This window comes from Barbus barbus, assembly GCF_936440315.1.
Source record: "Barbus barbus genome assembly, chromosome: 1".
Lineage (NCBI taxonomy): Eukaryota > Metazoa > Chordata > Actinopteri > Cypriniformes > Cyprinidae > Barbus > Barbus barbus.
This window is the reverse complement of record NC_136729.1, coordinates 18,047,767-18,074,517: the sequence shown is the minus strand read 5'-3', so window position 1 is coordinate 18,074,517 and position 26,751 is coordinate 18,047,767. Positions and strand designations below refer to the sequence as shown.

General features: G+C 38.0%; 1 protein-coding gene across 2 annotated transcripts in view; it reads right to left on the bottom strand.

Moving 5' to 3' along the window:
* LOC306869145 (amyloid-beta A4 precursor protein-binding family A member 2-like) overlaps positions 1-14,666 on the bottom strand; it is a gene marked incomplete at its 5' end in the record, with an annotated part of 41,047 nt that extends 26,381 nt beyond the window's left edge. For both annotated transcript variants that reach the window (XM_079415771.1, XM_079415772.1), the window contains 4 exons: positions 7,812-7,957; positions 8,758-8,797; positions 10,661-10,741; positions 13,503-14,666. In XM_079415771.1, coding sequence (XP_079271897.1) covers positions 7,812-7,957; positions 8,758-8,797; positions 10,661-10,741; positions 13,503-14,666 — 1,431 coding nt within the window. The remainder of the gene's footprint in view (positions 1-7,811; positions 7,958-8,757; positions 8,798-10,660; positions 10,742-13,502) is intronic.
* Between the last annotated feature and the right edge of the window lie 12,085 nt (positions 14,667-26,751).

The window sequence follows — 26,751 nt, the reverse complement described above, 5'->3', positions numbered from 1 at the left end:
TAGTTCATCCCAAAACTGAAAATTTGCTGAAAATGTACTACCCTCAGGATATCCAAATGTAGATGTACGTGTTTTCTTCCTCGGAATAGATTTGGAGAAATTTAGCATAGCATCACTTGCTCACTAACGGATCCTCTGCAGTGAATGGGTGCCGTCAGAATGAGAGTCCAAACAGCTGATAAAATCATCACAATAATCCACACGACTCCAATCTATCAACTAATGTCTGAAAGCTGAAGTGAAAAGCTGTTTGTTACATTTTTAATTTTAAACCTTTGCTTCCAGCTAAAATATGAGTCCTCTATACATAATATTACTTCCTCCAGTTAAAAATATGTTTCATCTGAATCAGGAGAAAAATATGTACAGGTTGAGCACCGTTGACAAGCGAAAACCAAAACAGTCCTAAACAAATATGTCTGTGGATTTTGATGTGAGAGGAAAACAGTGGATGGACTCGTACTATGGCCAGAAATTACAGCAAAAAGTTAAAATGATGTGATGCTTTTATTAGCTGTTCATTCTGACGGCACCCATTCACTGTAGAGGATCATTTGGTAAGAAAGTGATGTAATTCTACATTTCTGCAAAATCATTCTGATGAAAAAGACAAATTCATCAACATTTTGGGCAGCCTTAAGTTATTTTCAGGAAATTTTCATTTTTGGGTGAACTATCCCTTTAATGGTTTCACATTCAAGAGTAAACAAACAAAAACAATAGGCTCCTTCAACTCTAGGTGGAACCTAAAGCTACCATATTGAGCATCACAATTTCTCCCATTCAATTTTATATGAGTGAACCGTCTCCTCCCCTCTGGGTGTGCGTACACCTAGCTGGAAATCACTGCTTTAGAAGTGCGGCGAGAAAAACATTGTCCTCAAGCTCTGTGCTGACATACTGCTCACTCAGCTGTGGACAGACACATTATCATCTGCAGAGTGGAAGAGCAGATGTGTGGGTGCATGAATGTCAGAGTTGTGTGTGAGTTAGATACGGTAAGGATGGAGGAGAAAGAGAGGAAAAGAGAGAAAGAAGGGAGGATTGTGCAACTCATCTCAACTTTTAAAAATCTAGACACATAATAATAGCAGGGATAGAGAGGATAAGGAAAGAGTGTGTTGCCATGGTTTCATTTTGAACGGCTTTTAAAGGTGGCAGGCAAGAAAAATGACCGGATTGGCCCTCGGCAAAGGGAACAGAAGGTGGTCTTGAACACTAGAAGCTGGGGTGGAAGCTGAAGCTGCGTTCTGATTCAGAAGGTCTCTATACAGTGTTCACTCAGCAGGGAATATCTGTCGAAGTTCAGTTCACCAAACTAAATTTGTTCATGTGGAATGCTCTATAGGGCCTAGGAACACAACCTATAATGTAAAATTATTACATTAATGACTTTATATATATTTAAATTTCTTTTATATGTGTAGCTTTAAAACAATGCTCAATTGGTACTAAGTGGCCCAAAGTGCGCCAAGAAAATATCCCCCACACCATTACACCACCAACAGCAGCCTGAACCATTGATACACAGCAGGATGTTCCATACTTTCATGTTGTTTACAACAAATTCTGACCCTACCATCTGAATGTCACGGCAGAAATAGAGACGAGGCAACCTTTTTTCAGTTTTTCTATTGTCCAATTTTGGTATGCCCTTGTGAATTGTACACCAGAGCATTTAAAAGCAGTATTCAAGTAAGAAATGTCTTCTTATTAAAGCTATAGAAGTTATTTAGTCCAGAACAGTGAGTGATTTTCTGCTTTTATTTAATTGTTTTGGTAAACAGCGTAGACAGCAGTACAGATACTGTACATTACGCCGCTGTCACTTAATACACAGATTTATATAAACATGCTGTTTACCTTCACAGACATGTGTTTTTGTACTGTGTTTTTGTAACTTGTATGTGTAACATAAACTTGTGCGTATTTGATATTTTAAGTGCAATAAGACATGAAAGAGAACTTAATTTAGTACTCGCATGCAGTGTGACAGCCGCTTTCTGTGCGTGTGCTTTGGATGTGTATCAGAAGTTTGAACTGATATGGATTTCTGATATCACATGATTTCAGTGTGATAGACATGACAATCAAAACCAAACAGATGTTTTTTGGCAGAGATTTGAGGTAAAAGCAGCAAAGCCCTATTCTGGAAAAGGGGGAGAGGGAACAGCAGGTCATTTGCATCTAAAGAGACATGCATGAGAACAACGTGTTTCTGCTTCCACTCAAAATAGGCATGATATAATAAAATGATATAATAAATAATCTGTGAAGTATTTTGAGCTGAAACTTCACAGACAAATTTTGGGGCCCCTGAGACTTATATTACATCTTCGAAAAAGAGCCATAATAGGTCCCCTTTAAGATCGCCTAATACCTTGTAAAGTCCACGCCACAGAAATCTACTGTCCAATTGGAACATGCCCTGAAAATTTTCCTTTTAAAATCTGAGAGAGACACTGAGCAGACAGGTGTACAGTATGTAGCTGTGTGAGAGTGAACGACAGAGAGGCCTCTAATGAACTATTTACAGCACCTCTGTATTACACTGATACAAGTGAGTACTCCTGCCGTCCTGAAGCACATTCCCAATCCTTCAAACCCACCATTAGTCTATGTGCACCTAGCTGACAAATTGTGTGCTTGCTGTAGGTATGTGTGCTTGTCCTTGCCACAGGTATGTGTTTCTAAATGTGGAGCAGCTTAGTGGGCCACTGTGGAGTATCTCATGTAAAATTAACTACCAGCTGTTGACCAGGAGGACCGCAATGAAGCATCACTGCAGTTACAACAACTGTCTTTTCTTAAAATAGCATTCAATACAATTGATAGTTTTCACATGACGTCACACCCTTATAGGAACGCCCACCTGGCGGGCAAAACAAAGCTTTCCTCCACTGACCGCCAGCTATTTTAACGCATATTGAATCAAGTAATAATGTAGTAAAACGCAGATATTAAAAGGCGAGATTCAGTGGACACCTTATTGATGATGTATATTTTGCACAGGCAAGAAGATGAAGCCAGAATATAAACGCAATATGCAAAGTTTCACATTAAATGGCTTCCCATAGAAAACCATTAGAAGGAAAACACTGAACCGTTAAGCGGACTGCGTTCATATTACGGCCTCATCTGCTTGCCTATGTAAACTATGCATCATTAATATGGTGATTACTGAATTTGATCTTTTAATATTACTATTTTAAATATATTAAGGCACTTTAAGTGTTTTTACAACGTTTTGTCGCACTATTTATGATTGAAATACTGCTGCATAATATGGATTGCAAATGGCCAAAACTTGCATTTTGTTCAGAAATACCTTTGTTTTATTCTTTTGAGAGGTGATCTAAATATTTGCGGCTGGGAAACAGATGAAAAATTGACATGCTTGTGCAGCAGTTATGGATGTTTTGCCCTCCAAGTCTTCGAGCTGGTCACGTGACTGAAAACTATCAATAGGGAACAATGTAAACTAATGCTAAAAAAACTTTTGCCTTGTAAGGATAAGGATTACAATATTTAAAATGTATTTCTGTCTTTCTGTTCAAAATTTTATGCCTCACCACACACAAAAAAAAGTAATACTATGGTACTAGTTTTTGGACATATGCATGGCAAAAACAATGGTATTTTTTGTACCATGGAACATGAATATTCTAATCATCTGATACCATCAAAGTATCCACAGGACCAGACAGCAGTAATTATAAACTTCACAGATGCTGCTGTCAAGAATAAACAATCTTACTTAGCCAAAAGTTGCATATTCCTGAAGCATTCAAATTTTAAGGCTCTACAATATGTTTCCATTTCTTATATTCAGATGCACTACTCTGGAACTGCTTCTGTCCTGAAAATTGAAGTATATCAAGCATGAGTGGAGACAGGCAGTCTGAAACTGATTGAGACACATCGTGCACAGCATATTTAAGTTAGGACAGCAGCTTCTCACATGGCCTGTGTGGATTCCCATTGCTGAGTGCATAAAGGCATAAAACATCTAATAAAGGACTGACAACTCATTCATTACCTCCTGCCCCAATGGACTGCCAACTACGGCCAATAATTAAAGGAAAATTTCACAGAAAATTAACATTTTGTAATAATTTACGCTCCCTCGTGTCATTCCAAACCTCTATGAGTTTTTTTCTTATGTTGAACATAATAAGAAGATATTTTGAAGAAAGCTGGTAGTCAAACAGTTGATGGTCCCCATTGACTTCCATAGTAAAACCTGAATTCCGGAAATGTTGGGACATTTTTTAAATTTGAATAAAATGAAAACTAAAAGACTTTCAAATCACATGAGCCAATATTTTATTCACAATAGAACACAGAGAACATAACAAATGTTTAAACGGAAAATTTTACACTTTTATCCACTAAATGAGCTCATTTAAAATTATATTTTTTTGTTATTTATTGTAGAACAAAACCAGAATACACAGCTTAAAATAATTATATAAAAGCCAGGGTGAACATTAAAGTTGGCACGGGGGCAAGAAAGTGTTGAAAAAGCAAGACATTTTGAAAAGATTCAGCTGGGAGAACATCTAGCAACTACTTAAGTTAATTGACATTAGGTCTGTAACATGATTAGCAATAAAAGGAATGTCTTGGAGAGGCAGAGTCTCTCAGAAGTAAAGATGGGCAGAGGCTCTCCAATCTGTGAAACGAGTGCGTAAAAAGATTGTGGAATACTTTAAAAACAACGTTCCTCAGCATCACATTGCAAAGGCTTTGCAAATCTCATCATCTACAGTGCATAACATCAACAAAAGATTCAGAGAAACTGGAGAAATCTCTGTGCGTAAGGCACCCTTGTCGGATGCCCGTGGTCTTCGGGCCCTCAGACGACATTGCATCACTCATCGGCATGATTCTGTCATTGATGTAGGATATCAGAGACCGATTCAGACAAATTTAAGATTCGATCAGAACATAGAAACATGAGGAGCTGAAATTCCACAGAGGCCCAAGAAAACAGGACGTCATAAATCTGTCCAGATTCTGGCGCCACTAGCCTGAAGCAAGCGAACCAACCAACTCTTTCACAAAACAGCTTGCAACATTAAAACAAAAGAATACTTATTGATAATTCCAACCAGGAAGGAGATCGTCAAATTTGGAGGCAAGTAATCAAGACTGATGTTCAAAGAGATGGCTGTCACATGTAAATCTGTGATAGAAATCACGAGCTACAGACTTTCTTGGGCGGGTCTCCCCCCATACAAGACAAAGACTTAGACTGAAATTCCCTTGTCCAAAGAACATGTCTTCATGTTCTCCATAGAACTACACAGAGACTTTCTTTTTCATATGCACCTAAAATCATCCTAAAAGGACATATCTATGCACAACCCCATATTATGTATGTAACCCACACATTAGACTATCATGTTTTAAGCACATATTATGTATGTCTTTTTAATAACTATTGAATGACTTTAAGGGTGATTCGTGTTTGGTATGTATGAGTTTGACAATTCTAGCTTGAAACATTTCTTCCAATTGATTCTTTGTCAAATGTATCATATTTCTGGTTATAGAAATCACATCCAAAATATACTTTGCAAGAGTGTGTAAAATTCGGACCATGTGACTGATAACATGCTGATTTATGATGGAAGGAACACCCCTAGCTAAGATAATAGCCTATCTAATTGGTCAAGACACCAGATGGGATTTGTCCAGAAGCCGAGTTTAAAAACTCAGGACACCATCAAACCTTCTTTTTTTCTCTCTCTTTTTTTTTTGCTTCAACTTTTGCCACCGCGTTTTTGACACTGCTCTCTGAGCGTGCTCTGACCTACATGCCAGCAGCTACTTAACACCACGATGAGAAGAAAACCCACCTAGTCTCGTTACATCCTTTTATTCTTTCATTTTAGTTTCTTTTCTTTCCGTTGAGTTTCATGTTCAAAAGTTAAGTTTGCCGCAAAGGTACTATGAATGCTGAAAGGTATATAAAGGTTTTAGAGCAAAATATGCTCCCCTCCAGACGACGTCTATTTCAGTGAAGGCCTTGTGTATTTCAGCAGGACAATGCAAAACCACATACTGCAGCTATTACAACAGCATTGCTTCGTAGTAGAAGAGTCCGGTTGCTGAATTGGCCTGCCTGCAGTCCAGATCTTTCACCTATAGAGAAGATTTGGTGCATCATTAAACGAAAAATACGTCAAAGACGACCACAAACTCTTCAGCAGCTGGAAACCTATATCAGGCAAGAATGGGACCAAAACTCCAGAAACTCATAACCTCGATGACCCGATGTCTTCAAACTGTTTTGAAAAGAAGATATGCTACACCATGGTAAACATGTCCCCGTCCCAACTATTTTGAGACCTGTTGCAGGCATCAAATTTGAAACAAGCTCATTTTGTGCATGAAATTGTAAAATTTCTCAGTTTAAACATTTGTTGTGTTATCTATGTTCTATTGTGAATAAAATATTGGCTCATGTGATTTGAAATTCTTTTAGCTTTCATTTTATTCAAATTTAAAAAACGTCCCAACATTTCCGGAATTTGGGTTGTATTTCTTTCCCTACTATGGAAGTCAACAGATATCAACAACTGTTTGATTCTTCAAAATTCTTCAAAATATCTTCTTTTGGTCACACTTTATTTTAAAATCCAATTCTCGCTATTAACAAACCATTAACTATGACTTTTGCCTCAATAAAATCCTAATTTGCTGCTTATTAAAAGTTAGTAAGGTAGTTGTTAAGTTTAGGTATTAGGTAGGATTAGGGATGTAGAATATGGTCATGCAGAATATGTGTTTTATAATCACTAATAAACAGCCACTATGTTAGTAATAAGCATGCTAATAAGCAACTAGTTAACAATGAGAACTGGTCCCTATACTGAAGTGTTACTCTTCTTTTTTTTGTTCAACATACAAAAAAAACATACACAGGTTTGGAACGAGATGAAGGTGAGTAAATGATGACACAATTTTAATCTTTGGGTGAACTATTCCTTTAATAGCACAATGAATAGATGTGTGTAGCCCATATAGCCCATCCTGGTAATATAAATCGCCTTCTGCTATAAAAAAAACCAACAACCACAATTCAGAGTAACTGCTAATTAGGGGTGTGCGATTTTGAAAACTATATCTAAAACTTTTTTGGATTTTAATTAACTTTAATTAGACAATACATTTGCTGAGGGTGTTTTTGTGTTGGTTCCTTGGCTAGATTATGCCTGTTGTGGACAGCTGACTTTTAAGATTCTTCATACTCAGTGCAGTGGTTAGTTGACAAAAGTGGCAGAAATTAGCCACCTAAATTAATTTCCAGGGGCATTTTTAACCTTATTAAATATGTGTCATTTTTTATCTCCAATTCTTACATTTAACCAATGAATTCAATTAGAATAAGATACTATAGGGCTCTTAGCATTCAAATGAAACCAGTATAAACATAATCAATTTGGTCCGCAGAGGTGGCATAGATGCTGCATCTAAAGTGGCATATTTACACAGACTATTTAATGCATCTTAGACAACCACATGCCCTCTTAAAACACAATAAATTCACATGAATTTTCCATGTAACATGGCAACAGGAGGCCTTTCTGCATTAACCAATTGGGAGGAAGAGGGATTACACTTCTACACCACGGAAAATAATCCTATAACTACTGATTAGTCAACAAGTCCCGGGGTGTAAACAAGCAAATCTCATCTCATCTAATTTTCCACAGAGAAATCTGCATCCGCTTCGTCCAAACATCTCGCTTGAGAGCCACACCAAAATAAAATGGAAATACAGAGGTTCTAGGGTTCTGTACCTTGACCCGGCTCACTGCCTCCTGGGCTTGCATCATCCTGATGTTTTTGGATGGATTTCTCTCCGACAGGAGCTGAGTTGAGCCGAGGTAGTTGGCGGCGAAGATAATCCCATCAATGAGGTCCTCAGGTTCACAGGGACCCGGCACTGTTAAAGGGGAAGCGTTGAGAATTCATTATTAAAGCTATTTGTTGTGTTGCCATCTCCTCTGTAGACCACCTCACAGTGACTGATAAGGTATGTGAGTGTGAGCTTATCAGGGAGAAAAGTTCCATGCAGATGTCATGTGTATGAATATGTGTATGTTCTCAATTCCATTCTACTGTGAGGGCTGATAAAACCACAGACACTGAAAAGAGGGAAAGAAGGTGGCCACATGAGGAAAAGCAGGGTGTTCTGGGAGTATTCTGCTTGTGTGATATGGAAATGTGGACGTCATGACACCCACCAAGGGACACATTATGCTGCCATCATTCAGGCACAAGGTTTAAATGTGACAGAACTCTATGCTTTAATAGAAAGCAGATTTTGTTCCCAAAAGCAAGGCGTGACAACAGCAATACATTTTCAGGCTGCCATAAACCAAAAATAAGCTAGTGGTCAATCGATTGTCCTGCTTTTCCAGAACTCTCCTTCACATCCTGCTATAGTTTGTGAGCATTTCTCTAGCTAAGCATCCACTAATGTGCCCTTATATTAGCAAACATGACTCCTCTAATTATTGTCTCACCACTGCAACCCATTAAAACAGCTTACAAATTCTGCTCGCATTTCAGCATGTAAATCCACTGAGACATAATGCTTTCTTCTGCGCGGCTCTCTAATCTCCTCACTCTGAGTTGGTTTGGTGAATTTGATTTGTTTTTGACTTGATTTAATTGAAATAGAATAAAACTTTTCGGGGCAGATTATCAAATGCAAAAAAAATAAAAGAGATGCTCGCTTACCATCCACAAAGCTGGGAAATGAGGCCGTCTTCTTTGTTGGCTAAGAAACAGAGAAACATTGTTTGATGTACTGTATGAAAGAAGATGAGTGATGCTCATATCATGCAGCATGCTAAAGTATTTACCTTTTACGAACTAAAAAGAAAACAACAACCATTAACTTCATGAATGAAAAATATAAACAATATAATAAAAACATTCAAATATACATTTATTATACACAAAATTATAAAACTGTTTCAGTTCTTGAACAAGTGACTGCCTTTATAAGCGAGTCATTGAATCATTCCCTCATTTTGTTTAAAAGCACTGATTTATTCAAATAAGCAGTTGATTTCATAGCATAACGTACAATAGAGTAAGAGCAGTATGCTATTCCAAATTCAGGACCTGTGTTTTATGAGTGAGTCACTGAATCTGATTCATTGCAATGACACCAGTATTGTTCAAGAACAATTTTGCACATGGATTTGTTTCCCTATATTTTAGCTGGCTGAGCCAAAACAGACAAAGTATCCAATAATATTTTGTGTAATATGTATAGTTTGCTGAATATTAACTTCTTGTTTTTCATGCTTTTTGGTCTACATATTAGTTTGTCTAGCACTAGGACATATTTGGAACATGACTGTGTGATATTGCTTAATTCTAAATCATAACTTTAATATTGTAATGTTATCACAAAAACATTGCCAAACAGACTGAGAATAGTAAATGAGCACTGGAAATGTAATTGTAAAACACCTGTGCTTTTTTTTCTTTCTTTTTTTTTAAAAATCGAACAAAATATATAACCTAACACTCAATTGGAAACCATCCAGATGACTCTGGATGTGGCTCATTGTATCATTATACAAAATCCTGTCAGTCATTCTGAAGTGACTCTTTGCAGGACTGTGCCGAGAGCTGTGGGACATAGACACATCGTCAGATGGAGTAATAGCCATAATTTTACAACAGAGCCATCCAAATGGAGGTTATTCTTTGAGAGACCTTCATTAAATGCAATCTAAGGACTCAAAAGCTCCCTCAGCCAAGGTAATTAAATATGTTCAGAGGTAGTAAGGCAAGACTGAATACTGCTTTACATGACATAAGGAGGGACTGTACAGCAAGGGATGTGTACAAACAGAATTCCTCTGGGTGAATACTTTGTGGGTTATTACCATCATGTTTGGACTTATTGTGCAAGTGTTACCTAAGTTGCAGAATTACATATTTATCAGAAAATAAAGAAGAAAAAAACTTGAAATGGCTTTTTAACAATTATGGCTGTGAACATTTTAAGAAGGTTTAACAATAAAAATTATTGATACTCATGACCCTAATTCACAAATTTTCATGTCTCACTACCTCCTACAGTACATGTGAAACATTCATAAGGCAATAATACAAAAAAAAAATTATAATCCAAAAGCTTGTGTTGAGAATGATCTAAAAATGACCCTGGCAAATGCTTTGTAGCTCTATAAAACATTTTGAACACCTATTTGGCAATTTTGAGTAACTGGCCAGACGAGGTCCCATATTTTATGGCTCTTACATTCAGGCTGTGACGCTCTTATGGAGGTTACATTCATGCATAAAGAATGTGTAGAGAAGCAGTAGAACAGGCAGCTCGAGGCTGAACTCCCTTCTTTCTATGTAAATACAGCAGAGCCAGGGCAGAAAAGGGCAAAGCCAATTATTTTACTATATCAACACATGGGCGAAGATGGAGGCAAGCTAGATTTGCAGAGAAAAAACAATGATAAATTGTCTAAGAAAGCCAGAGAAATGTGGCATAAATAAGACGACAGGCTGACACTGACTAGAACAGCTCTGATGGAAACCTGCAGTGATTATGTGGGGTGCATACTGTCAGATATTGATTAGTTAATGTGTTGTATGATTACAGGCTCACCTCAGGGACATTGTTGTTCTCCAGTGGTCCATTGAGATCAGAACGCTGCTGCTTCCTTGGCTGTTCTGCACTATTAGACACCTAGAAAGAATTTAAATTGGGAGAAATGAGTGACAAATGAGTGGAGAGTGAGATCTGACATGTACAGAGGACAAAAAAAGACACAGATGATGGGTTGCAGGTCACTTTATGAACAGCATTAACAATTTGATGCATATCAGAATCAAAATGCCAAAGCAATATTTTATGCAGCATAACGAACATTTTTAAAACAATGTATTGAAACACTTTAGTAAAAATGAACAGATGTTGTCTTTAACTGGAAATGCACAGTGCTAAAAAAGACACTTTTACTCTTTGTCTATCTGCAGGGGACTTAAAGTCTCAAATGAGCACTCTGTCTACTGCACATAAGGAAATTATTACTTGATGAAATTCATTTGTTGCCTGACAGGATAAAATGTAATCTCCTCATTGCCCAAAGGCAATAAAGAAGCAGGAGGGTAATAGAACTTCATAAGACATTCACTGGACCACTGAGGCAATCAGACTAAATCTCACCCCTTCACCTAATTCCCCCTTGGAAAGATTTAATTTCCTATTCTATTTTGAAAATGCAAAGTAATGTATTTCAAAGGAAATATCTAAGAAAACCTAATTTTTCAAACTCAATTAGAAAGTCAACACCTCCTCTCATTTTTCAGCAAACCAGACTATTGGCATGATGCATGGATATCAGTGTGTTTGTCTTCATTACTTGCTTAGTGACTTTAGGCAGCGGTTTATAGAAATGAGCCAGTTTTCATTTTTGGGCTGTTCAAGCCAAAAAAACACCTACACAATGTACCTGAGTGAGAATAATGGGACGGACTCTAAAAAGCTTCTCAAGGTAATGTATTCTAGCTGGGTGGAAATTTGTTTATTCCTGAGCATTAACAAATGGCTGCACAAATCATTAGTAATGAAATTCATATTTGGGGATTTCAAGAAATTGCTTTTGATTAGGGTCCCCTTCATGTCTAGTTTACAATGAGACGGTTCCAATTTCTGCCAGATTACTTTCTTTCATCCTTTTCAACTTGCCGCTGAGCACTTTCCCCTTGAAACGAGTGAGTAAATGATAATAACGGCATATTCTCTATAATTGTCCTTGGCATGGATCGCGGAACGAACCAAAAGAAGGGGGGGCCCGGGGGGAGGTGGGAGGTGTAGGTGCAGAACTAATACATAATACATACATAGTTCATAAACATACATAACATAACATATTGGCTATAAACAGTACTAATGGTTTTAGTTAGATGCCAGATATGTTAGTCTATGTATTTTTATGCCATGATTCTCCCGCGATTCTGAAAACAAACATTAGACAACCAAACAGTGTCTATGTTGTATTTAATGTTATAAATGAGACTATTTATAAATGTCTAAAATGTTATAAATGAATCTAGTGACTTGTGAAGAGTCTGTCGTTTTTGAACGAATCTCTTGAATGATTCAGGCATCAAATACATTTAACAGTCAATGTTTGCTACAGAGCCCCTTAGAGGTCATGGTGGTGGAAAGATTTCGGGGTGGGTGAAAAAAATTTGGGGTGGGAGGAAAAAATATTTTTCAAATCTTTTGCGTTCTCTCGCAAAACTTTTGCGTTCCCTCGCAAAACTTTGCGTTCTCTCGCAAAACTTTGCGTTCTCTCGCATTTTATGCAAGAGAACGCAAAGTTTTGCAAGAGAACGCAAAGTTTTGCAAGAGAACACAAAGTTTTGCAAGCGAACGCAAAAGTTTTGCGAGAGAATGCAGTTTGTAGTTTCACCCAGCCCGAAATCTTTCCACCACCATGAGCTCTAAGGGGCTCTGTAGTTTGCCACCTACAGGCGTAATTTTTTTTTGTTTTGAAGCGTATCATTAGTTCCAAAGGTTAATTACTAGTTTTGATCGCGGCTGCTGCAAAGTTGAGTCTATATCAGGATTTAAAACTTTCATCCCCATACTTTAGTTATTATTTAATGTTTTGCAACACAGAAATGTAGCCTACTGTGTAAGTAGACTGTTTGTGAAGCTGTTTCAAACATAAAGCATATCATGAGCGCTGCTCTCTTCGGATCAGCGGATGTCTGCGACCCAAAATTATGTAAAAATACATTTACATCACATTAAAGAAAACATTCTATGCTATTTCCAAATATCAAATTTTAACCATAAGCATAATATTTTTATTCAGCAAAAATGCATTAAATTTAACAAAAATGTATTTAAAAAAGATTTCTGATTCGAATAAATGTGGTTCTTTTAAACTTTCTATTCAGAATCCTGAAAAAGAGTTTATTGGTTTCTACAAAATACAAAAAGCAACGACTGATAAAAACAGCTTTGTCATGACAAGAATAAATTATATTTAAAAATATATAAAGTGTTATTATAAATTGTAAAAAATCATTTTACAATATTACTGTTTTCACTGTATTTTTGACCAAACAAATGCATCTTTGGTAGGATATTTTTTTTTTAAATCTTACCAGCCCCAAACTTTTGAACACAAGAGTATATTCATCACAGACCAGATAGCTACACTTACAGTAACCCATTACATTCACAGATGCTAGAGAACTCATAGCCAAAAAAAAGATATATTTACTCCATCTTCTCCTTTTACAGAATATTACTACAAAATACACTGATAAATAAATCTAACACAAATGTCTTATATATTTAGTTGATCCTACTGCTTTTATTTCATATTTCCTGAGCTGATTTATTCTGTTTTCACTGAACCGTGTATTTGCCCTTTGTAAGCTGCTACCGATACAGATCCATTTACAGCTTGCTATGCAAATCCGCCTACCTGCTCTCTCACCTGGTCCTGCGTCCATCTCTGTCTCTCATCTGGTGTGTGAGGTCGTACCTTAAAGTTCCTCTGGAGCTCAGGATTGTGTCTGGAGGGGGGGATGTTGAGGGATTTGGGTCTGCCATCATGACGGTGAGGCTGAGGGTACGGGGCAGGAGCAGGGGCAGGTTCGGGTTTGGAGCGTGTCTCTGGCTGGTACCCGCTCGGTGCTGGATCGGGCGCCAGTTCCTCTGGACTCTGATCAGTGCCACTGCTAAGACTGCCCATACTCATGCTCATCTTAATCTCAGCTACAATCTGATCAATATCCTCCTCTGCCTCTTCTCCCATCTCTCCGTCTGTGCCCTTATGCCCCCTGTACGGTGACGCACGCACAGAGTTTCCATTGTTTTCCGTGGCATAGTAGTCACCTGCATAACCATCTCTGTCTTGCCCCACCTGTGGCTCTTCCTCCTGATCAGGGCAGTAGCCCTCACTTCCTTCAACTTCCTGCACTTCTTCATCTTCAGCACGAGGTGGAATCTGTTCCTGATGGGGATCTGGATAGTGTTGTTGGTGGTGGTGATCGAGGACAGGTTCGGGTCTGCCATCGTACAGCTGCTGGTCAGAGTCCTGCTCGAGAACTTCGCAACGCACTTCTCCATCACCACCATGTGTATTGTCTTCTCCCTCCACCCATTCCTCCACAGCTTCCTGGCACTCATCCGTGTCCGGAGGTGGCTCCATGCGACCATCCGGATGTCCGTATTCTGGCTCATTGTCCATTCCCTCCAGGTAGCTGTCATCCTCAGGACAATAGCGGATATAGTACGTCACACCTTCATCCTCCTCTGGTAGCCCTTCATCGAAATCGTCCTCTTCTTCATCAGATGTATTGTTGATGTAGTCAGAGCTAGAGTCTCCATCCAGACTGTCCGGGTGGCTGTGGTAGTCTCTGTGGGGGTGGTCTGGAGTTGTGGGTGTGGCTGGTCGGCTGTCTGTCAAGTCTGCCTCCTCTTGGTTGTGGTAGGAGTGTTGGGACACCTCAGGGTCCCGGCGCTCTTCATACTCCTCCTCAGGTTGCTCAGGCTCGGGGTACGGGGCTGGGCATGAGCATGGAGCTGAAGCGTGAGGCTCTGTGGCCATGCTGCTGTTGGTCCCTGGCCTCTTCCTCTGAGCCATTGTGAACCGCTCACAGGCCGATCATCACTGGAAACCTCAATCCTGCCAAACAAAAACACATTCATAAGTATGGCAACATTCATAAACACTTATATAAAAACAGTCAATTTAATAAATGAAGGTTAACAACAAAACCCTGACAAATAAAACAAGCACACGCAGGTGGAAATTCCCTTGTTTTGAGCAATTAACTTCTTTACAATGTATGTGACCAACCGACATGAGTATATACATAAAGGACGTGTTCTTTTAGATAGTATAGCATAGCAATAACAATCCCAAGGTTGTGGGTTCAATTCCCAAGGAACACACTCATACTGTGTAGGAAAAAAAACACTTTCAAACAATGCTTGTGCCAAATGCATACACTACCACACTGTAAAAAAACAAAACGTTGAGCCAACTTCAAATTTTAAGGCAACCAGCTTCAGCAGATTTTTGAGTTCTCTCAACTTATTTATGTAGGAGATTCTCAACTTTTTGTTGTATAAACTTAAAACAACAAGTTGAGAAAACTCAAAAATCTGCGGAAGCTGGTTGCCTTAAAATTTGAAGTTGGCTCAACTTTTTGTTTTTACAGTGCATTCAAATGTTAGGAGTTAGTTATAATCAATAAATACTTTTATTTAGTAAGGATGTATTAAATTTACTGAAAGTTTCAAATATATTTTATTTATAAATAAAACTTTTATTATTTACATTATAAAAGTCTTTACGGTTTCAAATAAATGCTGCAAAGAAAAAAAAAATCTATCATGGCTTTCACAAATGTAATAAGCAGCACAACTGTTTTCAGTAGATCATAATAATAAATAGGCCTACTTCTTGAGCCCCATATCTGAAAATTAGAATGATTTCTGAAGGATCATGTGACACTAAAGACTAGAGTAATGGCTGCTGAAAGTGGCTGTAGAATTTCACAATTTTACGGAATTTCTGATCAAATAAATGCAGCCTTGGTGAGTGTAAGAGACTTCTTTTAAATGGTAGTGTGTATGTAGGTATAATTACAGTTTAGCACCAAGCATTTGGCCATAAGAGCCGTGCTATACTGTCTGTGTCATTTACAATCTGATTAAAACAGAACACCATGTTTCCAATGAAGTCCTCAGAGCTGTGCAACAGTCTAAAGAGAACATGCACAGGTCTCAAAGTGTGAGACTGAACAGCTGAGCTGTAACACATCCACATATTCAAGCACTGTTGGGTGTATTGATCCTTGAGTCGAGGCACCATCTCTTCTCAGCTCTCAGTACCTGATCAGTTTCAGTCATCCAGTCTGACTGATGTTCATTCCACATCTCCAGCAGCATCATTGAACCGCTCCAGCTGAGATGACGTGAAGAACAACACCTGTTTTCTCAGACTTGACTTTCAAAATGTCCAAAGCAGCCTAATTAAGTCATCAGCATAATGGCAATTCAAATATTTGGATCATTACTCTGGCATACACATTTGTTTGTCTTGGCTAAACTAAAATAGGAGTCGATAAATTAAGTAATTATGATTACTTTTATTCATAAATATATTATTACTATATTTTGTAAAGAATATTTTGTATTTTTTTATTAATAAATAAATTTATGATAAATACAATTATTATTTCCACCAAATATGAAAAAATTGAATAAAGGTTCAATAAGATTTGTACATGTTCTTGAAAGATGTCTCTTATGCTCACTGAGGCAGAATTCTATTTGAATATACATTTTAAAATGTAATTTATTCCTGTGATTTTAGCAGCCATTACTGCAGTCTTCAATGTCACATGATCTTTCACAAATCATTTTAATATGCTGATTTGTCGCTCAGTTCTACTGATAAGCATTTAGATTTTTAGCATTATTTGGTGAATATAAAGTTAAAAAGAACAGCAATTATTTGACAGAAATGTATGTCATTTTTGATAAATGTAATGCGTCTTTGCCGAATAAAAATATGAATTTCTTTCAAATAATAATAATAAAATAAAAAATAAATCTTACTGACTCCAAATTTTGAATGGTAGTGTATAAAAAATAAAGATGATTTTATGGATGGAGCAGGGGAAATAGTCGGCCAGCCAAAAAGAAAACCCTTATTATTAAGCACTGAACATACGATCAATAAATGTAATGTCTTTTGTAGAAAAATCTCTTTTTGCCGACTCTTGAACATTAAGATCTTGGCATCATAGGACCCACGGAAATGCTGGGATATATATCACATGCCTAAACTGCAGTTTGAAAAGATGTGAACATGACAGAAAGAGTGTTTGAAGTTTTCTGTCAGAAGCTTGTAAGAGTGGGCAAGACAAATTTTGCTTACATAAAAAAGCAATTAGATGTCAGTGTTCAGAGATAAATCATGACAATAGCGGCTGCACAGAGGCTGCATAATCCTACACAGAATGTAAAACTCAAATCAAACGTGTAATGCTGTCGGTGTAAATCTTGTTCACCCTCTCCCAGACACACACACGCACACAATGCCATGTTGCTGTCTCCGTCAGATGCCTGCAACAACAGCTTACGGAGAGACTTTTATTGCTGCTTTTCCTTTTGTTCATCCTTTCTCCCTGCCTTTAATTACGCCTTCCATCACCAGTCATTACAACAACTAATTATCATTGTGCTTCTGCTCCTCCAATCTTACAGCGCTCTGAGCGTGTGTGTGACACTACATGAGTTTGTTGACTTATAGAACCTTTTACTGTCTACACACACATACAGCAGCTTTTAATGAAGCTTTGATTTTTTTGTGCCTTCACACGCTATAGCACATTTTACCCTTATTAAACTCATCATCATAGTTAAACCCTATCCGACTTATCATTTTACACCACTTTGAAGAAATCGCTGTTTTCTCTCCACCTGTTATCGAGGAGCATATAGTACAACAAGTATTTTATGAGCCCTCCCCCAACTTCTGTCAGTCAATCCCAACCAACGCTCTGGTAACTAAGGGCAACAGTCTCCCAAGGGCACCCCTGACCTTTCACCTCATTTTTCAGTCATAAACCACACCCAGGAATAATGTCTGGAGTGTGGTTAACTGAATTTATTGCACACACACACACATAGCGTACATACAGTATCATTTCCATTTACTGAAGCTGAATACATTACCATGCCAATGACCAAACTGTCAAGAAAGATGCACAAGAAATCAATCTCATCTGCCCAGAACAATTGGGATCGCTTTCATTTATGCACATCATTTTTAATATGAAACATAAGGGCATTAAAGCAGCACAGCAGACAATATATTAAAATGAACAACCAAACTGTAAGCTTATTTGGTTTTTAAATATAAATCCTAAAAATACTTTAAATCCCTGAACTAAAAATGTTACTAAATAAAATAGCTGAGACAGTCGTTTAAAAACATAGTTCACCCAAAAATAAAAAATTGTGTCTTTCACCCTTTTGTGGCTTTCTTTCTTCTGTGAAACACAAAAGAATGTCTCGGTGCTTTTTTTTCTTTCTTTTGAAAGTCAATGAGGTCCAAAACAGTGAGATTCATTATATGAAAAACGGATTAACAATAAATGATTTTACTAAATAATATCACTATATATACAGTATATTACAAAGAATTGTGTGCTTTGTTGGCCAGAGCTGTGCAGCACCCATGGCACATATTGAAGCTGCGCAATACCACACACTTGGCAGTTCATGGCTCAGGCTTCATTTAGCATGGGAACAAAAACCCTGCAAATTACCCAGAACCGTTTTGTTAATTTGCCACAGAACTTTTTAATTGAAAATTGGCATTAAACTGCTGTGGACCCTTGCAGAGAACTTTACAACCTCTGACTAGATCAGACACAACAAATGGCTGTAAAATACCTTTTTACTCACATGGAGTAAACTTAAAAAGATTAAATGCAAAAGTATTTTTACATAAAATGCATAAACAAATTAGCCAATTACCAAATAGAACAGCATTATGAGGTCATGTGACTATAACATAAATATTGTTGTATATTAGGGGTGTAACGGTACACAAATATGACGGTTCGGTACGTACCTCGGTTTTTACTGGTTTAATGAATAAGTTGCTCTTTCTTTAAATACATTCAGTTATAGTTTAAATTTTCTTAGTGATAAAAATCGACCTCAGGTAAGCTTAAAACTATAGGGAGCCCTTTTAGATTATAAGGTTATAATTAGGCCTAACAACTTAACCCAAACTTAAATTGAATTACTATTTATTTTTAAATAGATGATCAACACTCAACTTTAGAAAAACATTGTATGCAAAGATGTAAATTGCACATAATGCAGTTTTTAAATTAACTTTTTTAGGCTATTTGTTAAAATATATTCAATTACACACTGGCTGTCATAGCATGTTTCATAACAGATTAATTTAAACATACATTAAATAATTAAGACTAACAGGTTTAGTAAAATATAATGAATAAATGGTGTAATATTTTGCGAAATGCTCCTCTCTAGACTTCATTTCTCTAGTGAACTAACGAGCTGTGGACACTAATGACCTGCTGAGGTAAATGAAATGCTACGCGACATGTCTTTCCGCGGTTGAAACACTGATTGAGCAATTACATAAGCCATAAGATGTTTAGTCATGTTTATTCGCCTTAAAACTAGTAGTACAGGGGAAGGAATGATCGCGTTCACTCCGCTCTGCACAAGTCTGCGGTGCGTCACGGCTCAGACACGAGAACCGGAGATGATCCCGGCCGCTCGAGTCAATGCCTGTGTTGGGTTTATACGAGCATGTTTCTGAACCATCCCAGAAGCGGCTCTCCAAGGCGTTTATACAGCGATCTGTCATGTCACATCAAAGACTGTCAAAACGGCATTTATTATTTGAATTTCCTGAAAAAAAGAAAAAGAAATACTGTATTTGTTCGGTACACATGCGTACCGTACCGAAATGGTTCGGTACGAAAACGTGTTATACCCCTACTGTATTTATATACTGTGCAGTATACTCAAATTCATTTTCTGCTCTCTATGGCATTTTGAATGCTCTTCACAGAGGTCACTGCTTAGACTCAATGAATAAATCTCATCCCACAGTTCATCCTTTCAGTAAAAATCTATCGTTATTATATAGTTGAACATTGCTCTAATACATTCCATTGTAGTTGTGTAAGCTAATATAAAAATATGAAGATACTGGAATTTTAGTTTGGACTCCGAAGGACAGAATTCACAAAAATTATTCTAATTCAAGAAACGTCATTTAAACCAAAAACACTGTTACAAATATAAACCCACTGCTAGAGAAATCAAGCATCTATGCAATCAGACTTTTTATTCAGAACTTTAAAGTTTCTGAGATTGTGACAAATAGTCCTGGTGTGCCTTGCGCTAAATTACATCACATGACCCAAACAAGGTTTCATTAGGCATTACAATGATTAAAACCTTGAAATAACTACAGAAAGCCTAGAATCAATATGTGAAGATTGCTTGTCTGAGGTGTTTTGGGAAGATACATTCATTTATTGGTTTTCCCGGAAGCTAGTGACCTACTGCTGCATCAGTATGATGCATGATTTCAATTTAACAACCACCGAAGCCATATATTTTCTGTAGGGGAAAAAGCCTTACAGCACAAGCATCCTTTCATGCTCAAAATACCAGTCAAAAGTTTGAGTTACACTGCAAAGTTCCTCCCAGTATGAATGTTTTTAACAATCCATATTAAGTAAATCATTCTGTTGTTTTTTTATTAGTGTTCTGAGATTTTTCATAATGGTTATACAGTGTCATAAATAAGTTTTGAAACATTGAGCGGTGCCTCAAAATGCATGCAACTTAGACTCAAATAAGGGATTTGTGCCAAGCAAAACAGCCAAAAACCAGATTTGCAGACTAGCAACATTCTGTTTTATTTCCAATGAGCAGCAGTAAAGACCAGATACATTTGGTTACAAAATAGGAGGGGGTTAAACAAGCCTACACACTGTGCTAATTATTTCCTGGAGACTTCCCAAACATCCACAGCTTTAACTGAACTAATGTGACTGTTAGTCGGGTTTATGTGCTGCTGTACTGACCTACACACACTGGAGGATAATTGCGTGGATTCAGCTGACACGCTGACAATGTGAAAATTGGGTTTCACAGCTGGACACATATGATTGTATAACAAGACAGATATCCCATAAGAGTTCCAATAAATAAACCATTTGCATTTTATCGTATTTTGCATGGAATAAACCCTGTTGGAGACACATTAACAATGAGCGTTTAGCTTGTTTTCTGAAGCATTTGTAATAAACCTGATGATGCAACACAATGGTAAAAACAAAGGTGCTCTAGTAATTCTAAAACATGATTTTCTGGATTTCTTTGCTAATGACAGTGTAGAAGAGAATGTTACTGACGACAGGGGTCCTCATTACTCAAATCATAGAAGCAGAGGGAACTCTGGGTAGAAGTCCAAAGGGGCGAGCACAGACAAACATTAATCTGTTCTTGTCCTTGGCGATGTGAGCTACAGAATTGAATTTCATGGACTAAAGGGTTTAAGCAAGCGAAGAGAGTTACAGTGATGCTTTGATATTGAGGAGTGTCCAGTGTGCACTCAAGAGTGGGAGACAGGATCACCTATTTGTGCCCAATTTGGTTAAGACAAGTTTAATCAAAATTAAATTTAAAAATACAAAATAAGCATATTTAATTTGGGGATGATTTTTGAGAGTGCATACTACTGTCCAAAATGTTTATTGTTGCATAATTTATACTGTTTCACATAGTAGGGATTATACAGTATATAATGTGTAGTATGTAGTATGCAATACTAATTTTTTTCTTCTATTGCTTGACTTTCCAGCTTTAACTGCTTTATTTTGGACATGCACAGATGCACAGATATAAAAGAATATTCCATTCCATACTGTATATATGGAATATTATTTTATATCTGGAATTCTTTTATATAAGGAAAAATATTTATATTACCATTCCAAATGTGGGGGTTGGTAAGACCTTTAAATGTTTTGGAAAATTTCTTATTTATAATTCCATTGATTAAAATAACAGTAATATTGTGAAACGTTATTATTAAAAGTAATTTTTTTTAAATTTAAAATTTTACATTTCTGTAAAAGCTGAATTTTCAGCAGCTATCACTTCCATCTCCTATTGCTATTTGTATCTAATATGTGACCCTGAATCACAAAACCAGTCTCAAGTCGCTGGGGTATATTTGTAGCAGTAGCCAAAAAATACATTGTATGGGTCAAAATTATCCATTTTTCTTTTATGCCAAAAATCATTAAGATATTAAGCAGAGGTCATGTTCTATGAAGATATTTTGTAAATTTCCTACCGTAAATATATCAAAACTTAAATTTTGATTATTAATATGCATTGCTAAGAACTTCATTTGGACAACTTTAAAGGCAATTTTCTCAATATTTAGATTGTTTTGCACCCTTAGATTCCAGATTTTTAAACAGTTGTATCTCGGCCAAACATATATATAAATTTCGATAATTTTCGAAAAATTGACACTTAAAACTGGTTTTGTGGTCCAGGGTCACATATTTTTTGTGGAAACTGTAATACATTTTTAGGATTCTTTAATAAATAGACTGTTCAAAAGATCAGCATTTATTTGACACAGAAATCTTTTTAAGCAAAATTCAATTCCTACACCAACACATTCATCTGAATTAGGGATACTACAAGTCAAAGATCCACTGCTATCGTTTCACTTTCTTTACAGCCGTTTCTTCACACCATCAGAAAAAAAGGAATAGGACACAAGCTACATATCCGTGAGCACAGGACAGACTGTGAAAGAGTCCATTTGAAACTCGTGATGAGAACTGAGATGAGTTCAATTCCCACAGTGCAATTCTTCATCCTCCAGTTCCTCCTGCAAGTCTGGGCATTTTGCAAGCGCTTCACTTCCAGGGGTGTATTCCAGTGAGAGAACGGAGGAGTGATGCCTGGCACAGCCATAGTGTTGTGCTGCCTCCTGTAAACAGGCTTATTTATTTCTGAAATGAGCTACAGCTTTAACTCACTGTGGGACACTTTTCTTGTTCCTTGACAAATGTCTCTACTCTTTCACTTAACGGAGATGAGCGAGGAGACGAGAGAATTGGATTTCTCCTTGCCATCCTTACGATGGAGAGATATGAGGCTATGCAACACTCCCTGCTTCCCTGTTTCCTTCACTGCTGTCTTTAAGACAAAACAACGGTTGTTCCTTATGTATAAAACACGGTAATTGTTTATCTGGTGCTGAGACAGCAGATACAGCTAGAGCATCACAGTTTAACACATCTCACTAGCTATCTGCTGTATACAAAGCTCACACATTAACTGCTTATCATTGAGAAAAGATTAAGAAATGCAACAAAATGTGTTTGTAAGCATCTCCTCAAGAAAGTTGAGCATAAACAGCAGTGAATCCAGCATCAGTGAGGCCTAATCCTCTTTACTCTTTTGGTTCTCTGGTTAGCCAATGGGATGCTTATGCCTTTTAATGACTTGCTTTATCAAGCATGGCTTAGTCATTAAAGATGTGAAAGAAAGTCAGCCAGAAAAATTAGACTTGCGCTGAATAAATTCATGCTACACTTCCCTTCTGAAGACTCTGTTCAGGGAATGAGTCGAAGAGCCACACTATTTGGCATGCCATCACATGAACAAAAAAGACAGTACTATTGGAATAGCATGTATTTCCGTATGTATGCCACAGTATGGGATTTTCAAACTTTATGCAAACCAAAATAAGCAATACAAATATTATTTAAACAAAATTCCAATGTTGTCTGCCTTTGTTTTAGCAGTGTTCCTAATCCCTAGTTTGAAATCCCCAGGCAAGTTACATATTACAATGCCATAGTAAAACCATCTAGGGCTGGATAAATGAAACATTCTTAAGAATTAAAGGGGTCATCGGATGCCCATTTTGCACAAGTTGATATGATTCTTTAGGGTCTTAATTAAAAGTCTATAACATACTTTGGTTAAAATTTCTCAATGGTAGTGTAAAAAACACCTTTTTTACCATGTCAGAATCAGCTCTGTCTTCAGCAAGCTATTTTTAGTCCATGTTGCTTTAAATGCAAATGAGCTCTCCTGACCCCGCCCCTCTCTTCCATGGGGTGATGAGCAGTACTTTTTACTTTAGCCACAAAACTGGCTAACTAGTATATTATTAGGAAAGGCGATTTGCAAATATTCATAAAAACCCCCAAAAATACTCACTTCTTCTGTAGGTGAGGCTGGATCACGAATGATTCGCGCGAACATAGATGCATTTAGGCAGATCAGGATCGCCGCATTCAAAGCGAAAGTAGGCCTAATGTTAATGAATAAATGATGACTGCTATATTCATAATTACATCCAACAACAAAACACCTCAATCGCTTAATGATATCTTGTCTTCTCCTGCACCGGAGTCGACACAATGGACTGTTTACGGAGTCGGACTGTTTACAGCTCACTCGGTTCACTCAGCTCATTCAGGGCGGGTCAAAGGTAAGACGGTCTTGTCAATCAACTATCGTAGGAGCGGTCTGTGCAGATCTACGTCATTCTGACAGGAATCTCAGAATAGCCTGATTTGAGAAAGGGGATTTTAAAATAGGGATTAAAAAAAAAAACACTGGGTGGATTTTTATAATAATAGGATGGATGTGTACACACATTTCCAACACACATTTATGTTCAAACAACTTGACGTCACTTGCAGTCTTTTTTATTTTTTATTTTGTTCTATTTATTGATTTTTTTTTTCGTTTGAATCGCTCAACATTTTACACCAGTAGCCAGGTGGTGAAACAAGAAAAAATAAACTAAAGTACAATTGCGCTTGCACTCTCCGCTACCTGTGACGTCACTTGCATTCAACACGAATCATGTGCGCTGCCAATGGAGACGAGACACTGTGGTGTTTAAACGATTAAAACTAATTTAGTACAATAACGAACAGGCTCCTGCAAGTTATCTGTAGGAGAATCTTGCAGGACCCTGTTCGTTATTGTACTAAATTAGTTTTAATCGTTTAAGCACCAAAGCGTCTCGTCTCCATTGGCAACGCACACGATTCGTGTCGAATACAAGTGACGTCGCAGGTAGCGGAAAGTGCAAGCACGATTGCAAGTAACATTGTAATTTAGTTTCTTTTTTCTTGTCTTCACCACCTGGCTACTGTTGAAAAATGTTGAACGAAGTGACGTCACTCGCGGAAGCGCAAGTGTCTGAGAGTGCAAGTGCAAGTCTGCAGCCAGACCCTATTGCAAAAAAAACAGCCTTTGAAGTATTTTTTTGATCAGCAAGTCTTAGACAAGAAACGCCATATAATCTGATAACACCAAAGCCTGCTTTTATGAACTCATGAACTTCATGAGTTCATAAAAGCTTCGTTTTTTTTGGTTTACAAAATGGCGCCGCTGATGGCAGCTATTGTGCGTTGCTCCTCCGTGTTTGTATTGTTTTTGTTTGTTTTTCCTGTTTTTTGTTTTTCAAATAAGATCAGCTTTACCAGGGATGATCTGCTGAACATTCGGCAGAACACACCACAAAATCTTCTACCGGTTTTTGATTTTTCGGACGTTTTGCTGGACATTGTAGTTGGCGGAGCCATAGCTCTGGTCAAACGCTACAGGAGGCGCAGACGGGGAAAGAGAGCCGGCGCGCTCGTGAAACTTCGTCAGCGCGGATTTAGAACGGCGTTGCCTAGCATCCATCTGGCGAATCTCCGCTCTCTACCCAACAAAACGGACGAACTCCTTCTGCTCTCCCGGACAAACAAGGACTTTTGTAACTCTGCTGCTCTATGTTTCACGGAAACCTGGTTGAATGGCGACATACCGGACAGCGCGATCCATCTGCCTAATTACCAGCTGATAAGAGCAGATCGGGACACAGAATCAACGGGGAAATCGCGCGGCGGCGGGACATGCTTTTACATCAATGAGAGGTGGTGTACAGATGTAACTTTGTTAAAGAAGATGTGCTGTTCAGATCTAGAAACGCTCTTCATTAACTGCAAGCCGTTCTATTCGCCGCGGGAGTTCTGTTCGTTCATTCTCGTGAGTGTTTACATTCCACCGCAAGCGCACGTGAGCACAGCTCTACAGAAACTCGCTGATATGATCACAGAGAGTGAGCAACAACACCCGGACTCTGTTTTAATCATTCTCGGGGACTTTAATAAAGCAAATCTCTCCCGTGAACTGCCAAAATACAGACAGCATGTTACATGTCCCACCAGAGACAGTAATATATTGGATCACTGTTACACAACAATAAAGGACGCATATCACTCGGTTCCACGAGCAGCTTTAGGACTCTCTGATCACTGTTTGGTTCATCTTATTCCATCCTACAGGCAGAAACTTAAGTCTGCGAAGCCTGTATTAAGATCTGTTAAAAGATGGACTAACGAAACAGAGCGGGATTTACAAGCCTGTTTCGACCTGACTGATTGGACTGTTTTTGAAGCTGCGGCAAATGACCTGGACGAGCTCACAGAGACTGTAACATCTTATATCAGTTTCTGTGAGGACATGTGCATTCCTACCAGGACTCATCTATTCTACAACAATGACAAACCATGGTTCACTGCCAAACTCAGACAGCTCCGTCAGGCCAAAGAAGATGCTCACAGAAAGGGGGATAAAGTCTTGTACAAACAGGCCAAATACACACTGGAAAAGGAGATCAGAGTGGCAAAGAGGAATTATTCTGACAAGCTCAGGAACAAATTCTCTTCCAGCGATCCGGCTTCAGTGTGGCTAGGATTAAAGGACATCACCAGCTACAAAACACCACCCCCCAGCACTCTGGAGAATCAACACCTGGCAGACGACTTAAACGAGTTCTTTTGTCGTTTTGAACGATCACCCCACACCCGCCCAGAACACCCCTCCACACAACCATTCACACCTCCAGCAACCCCTCTCTCCCCCACACCTACAATTCAAATCAGCGAAGACGATGTGTGCCAGGTCTTCAGGAAAAACAAAAGAAGGAAAGCACCTGGTCCAGATGGTGTGTCACCAGCCTGCCTAAAAATCTGTGCTGAGCAGCTGGCCCCCATCTTCACACAGATCTTCAATAGATCACTGGAGCTGTGTGAAGTCCCCTCATGCTT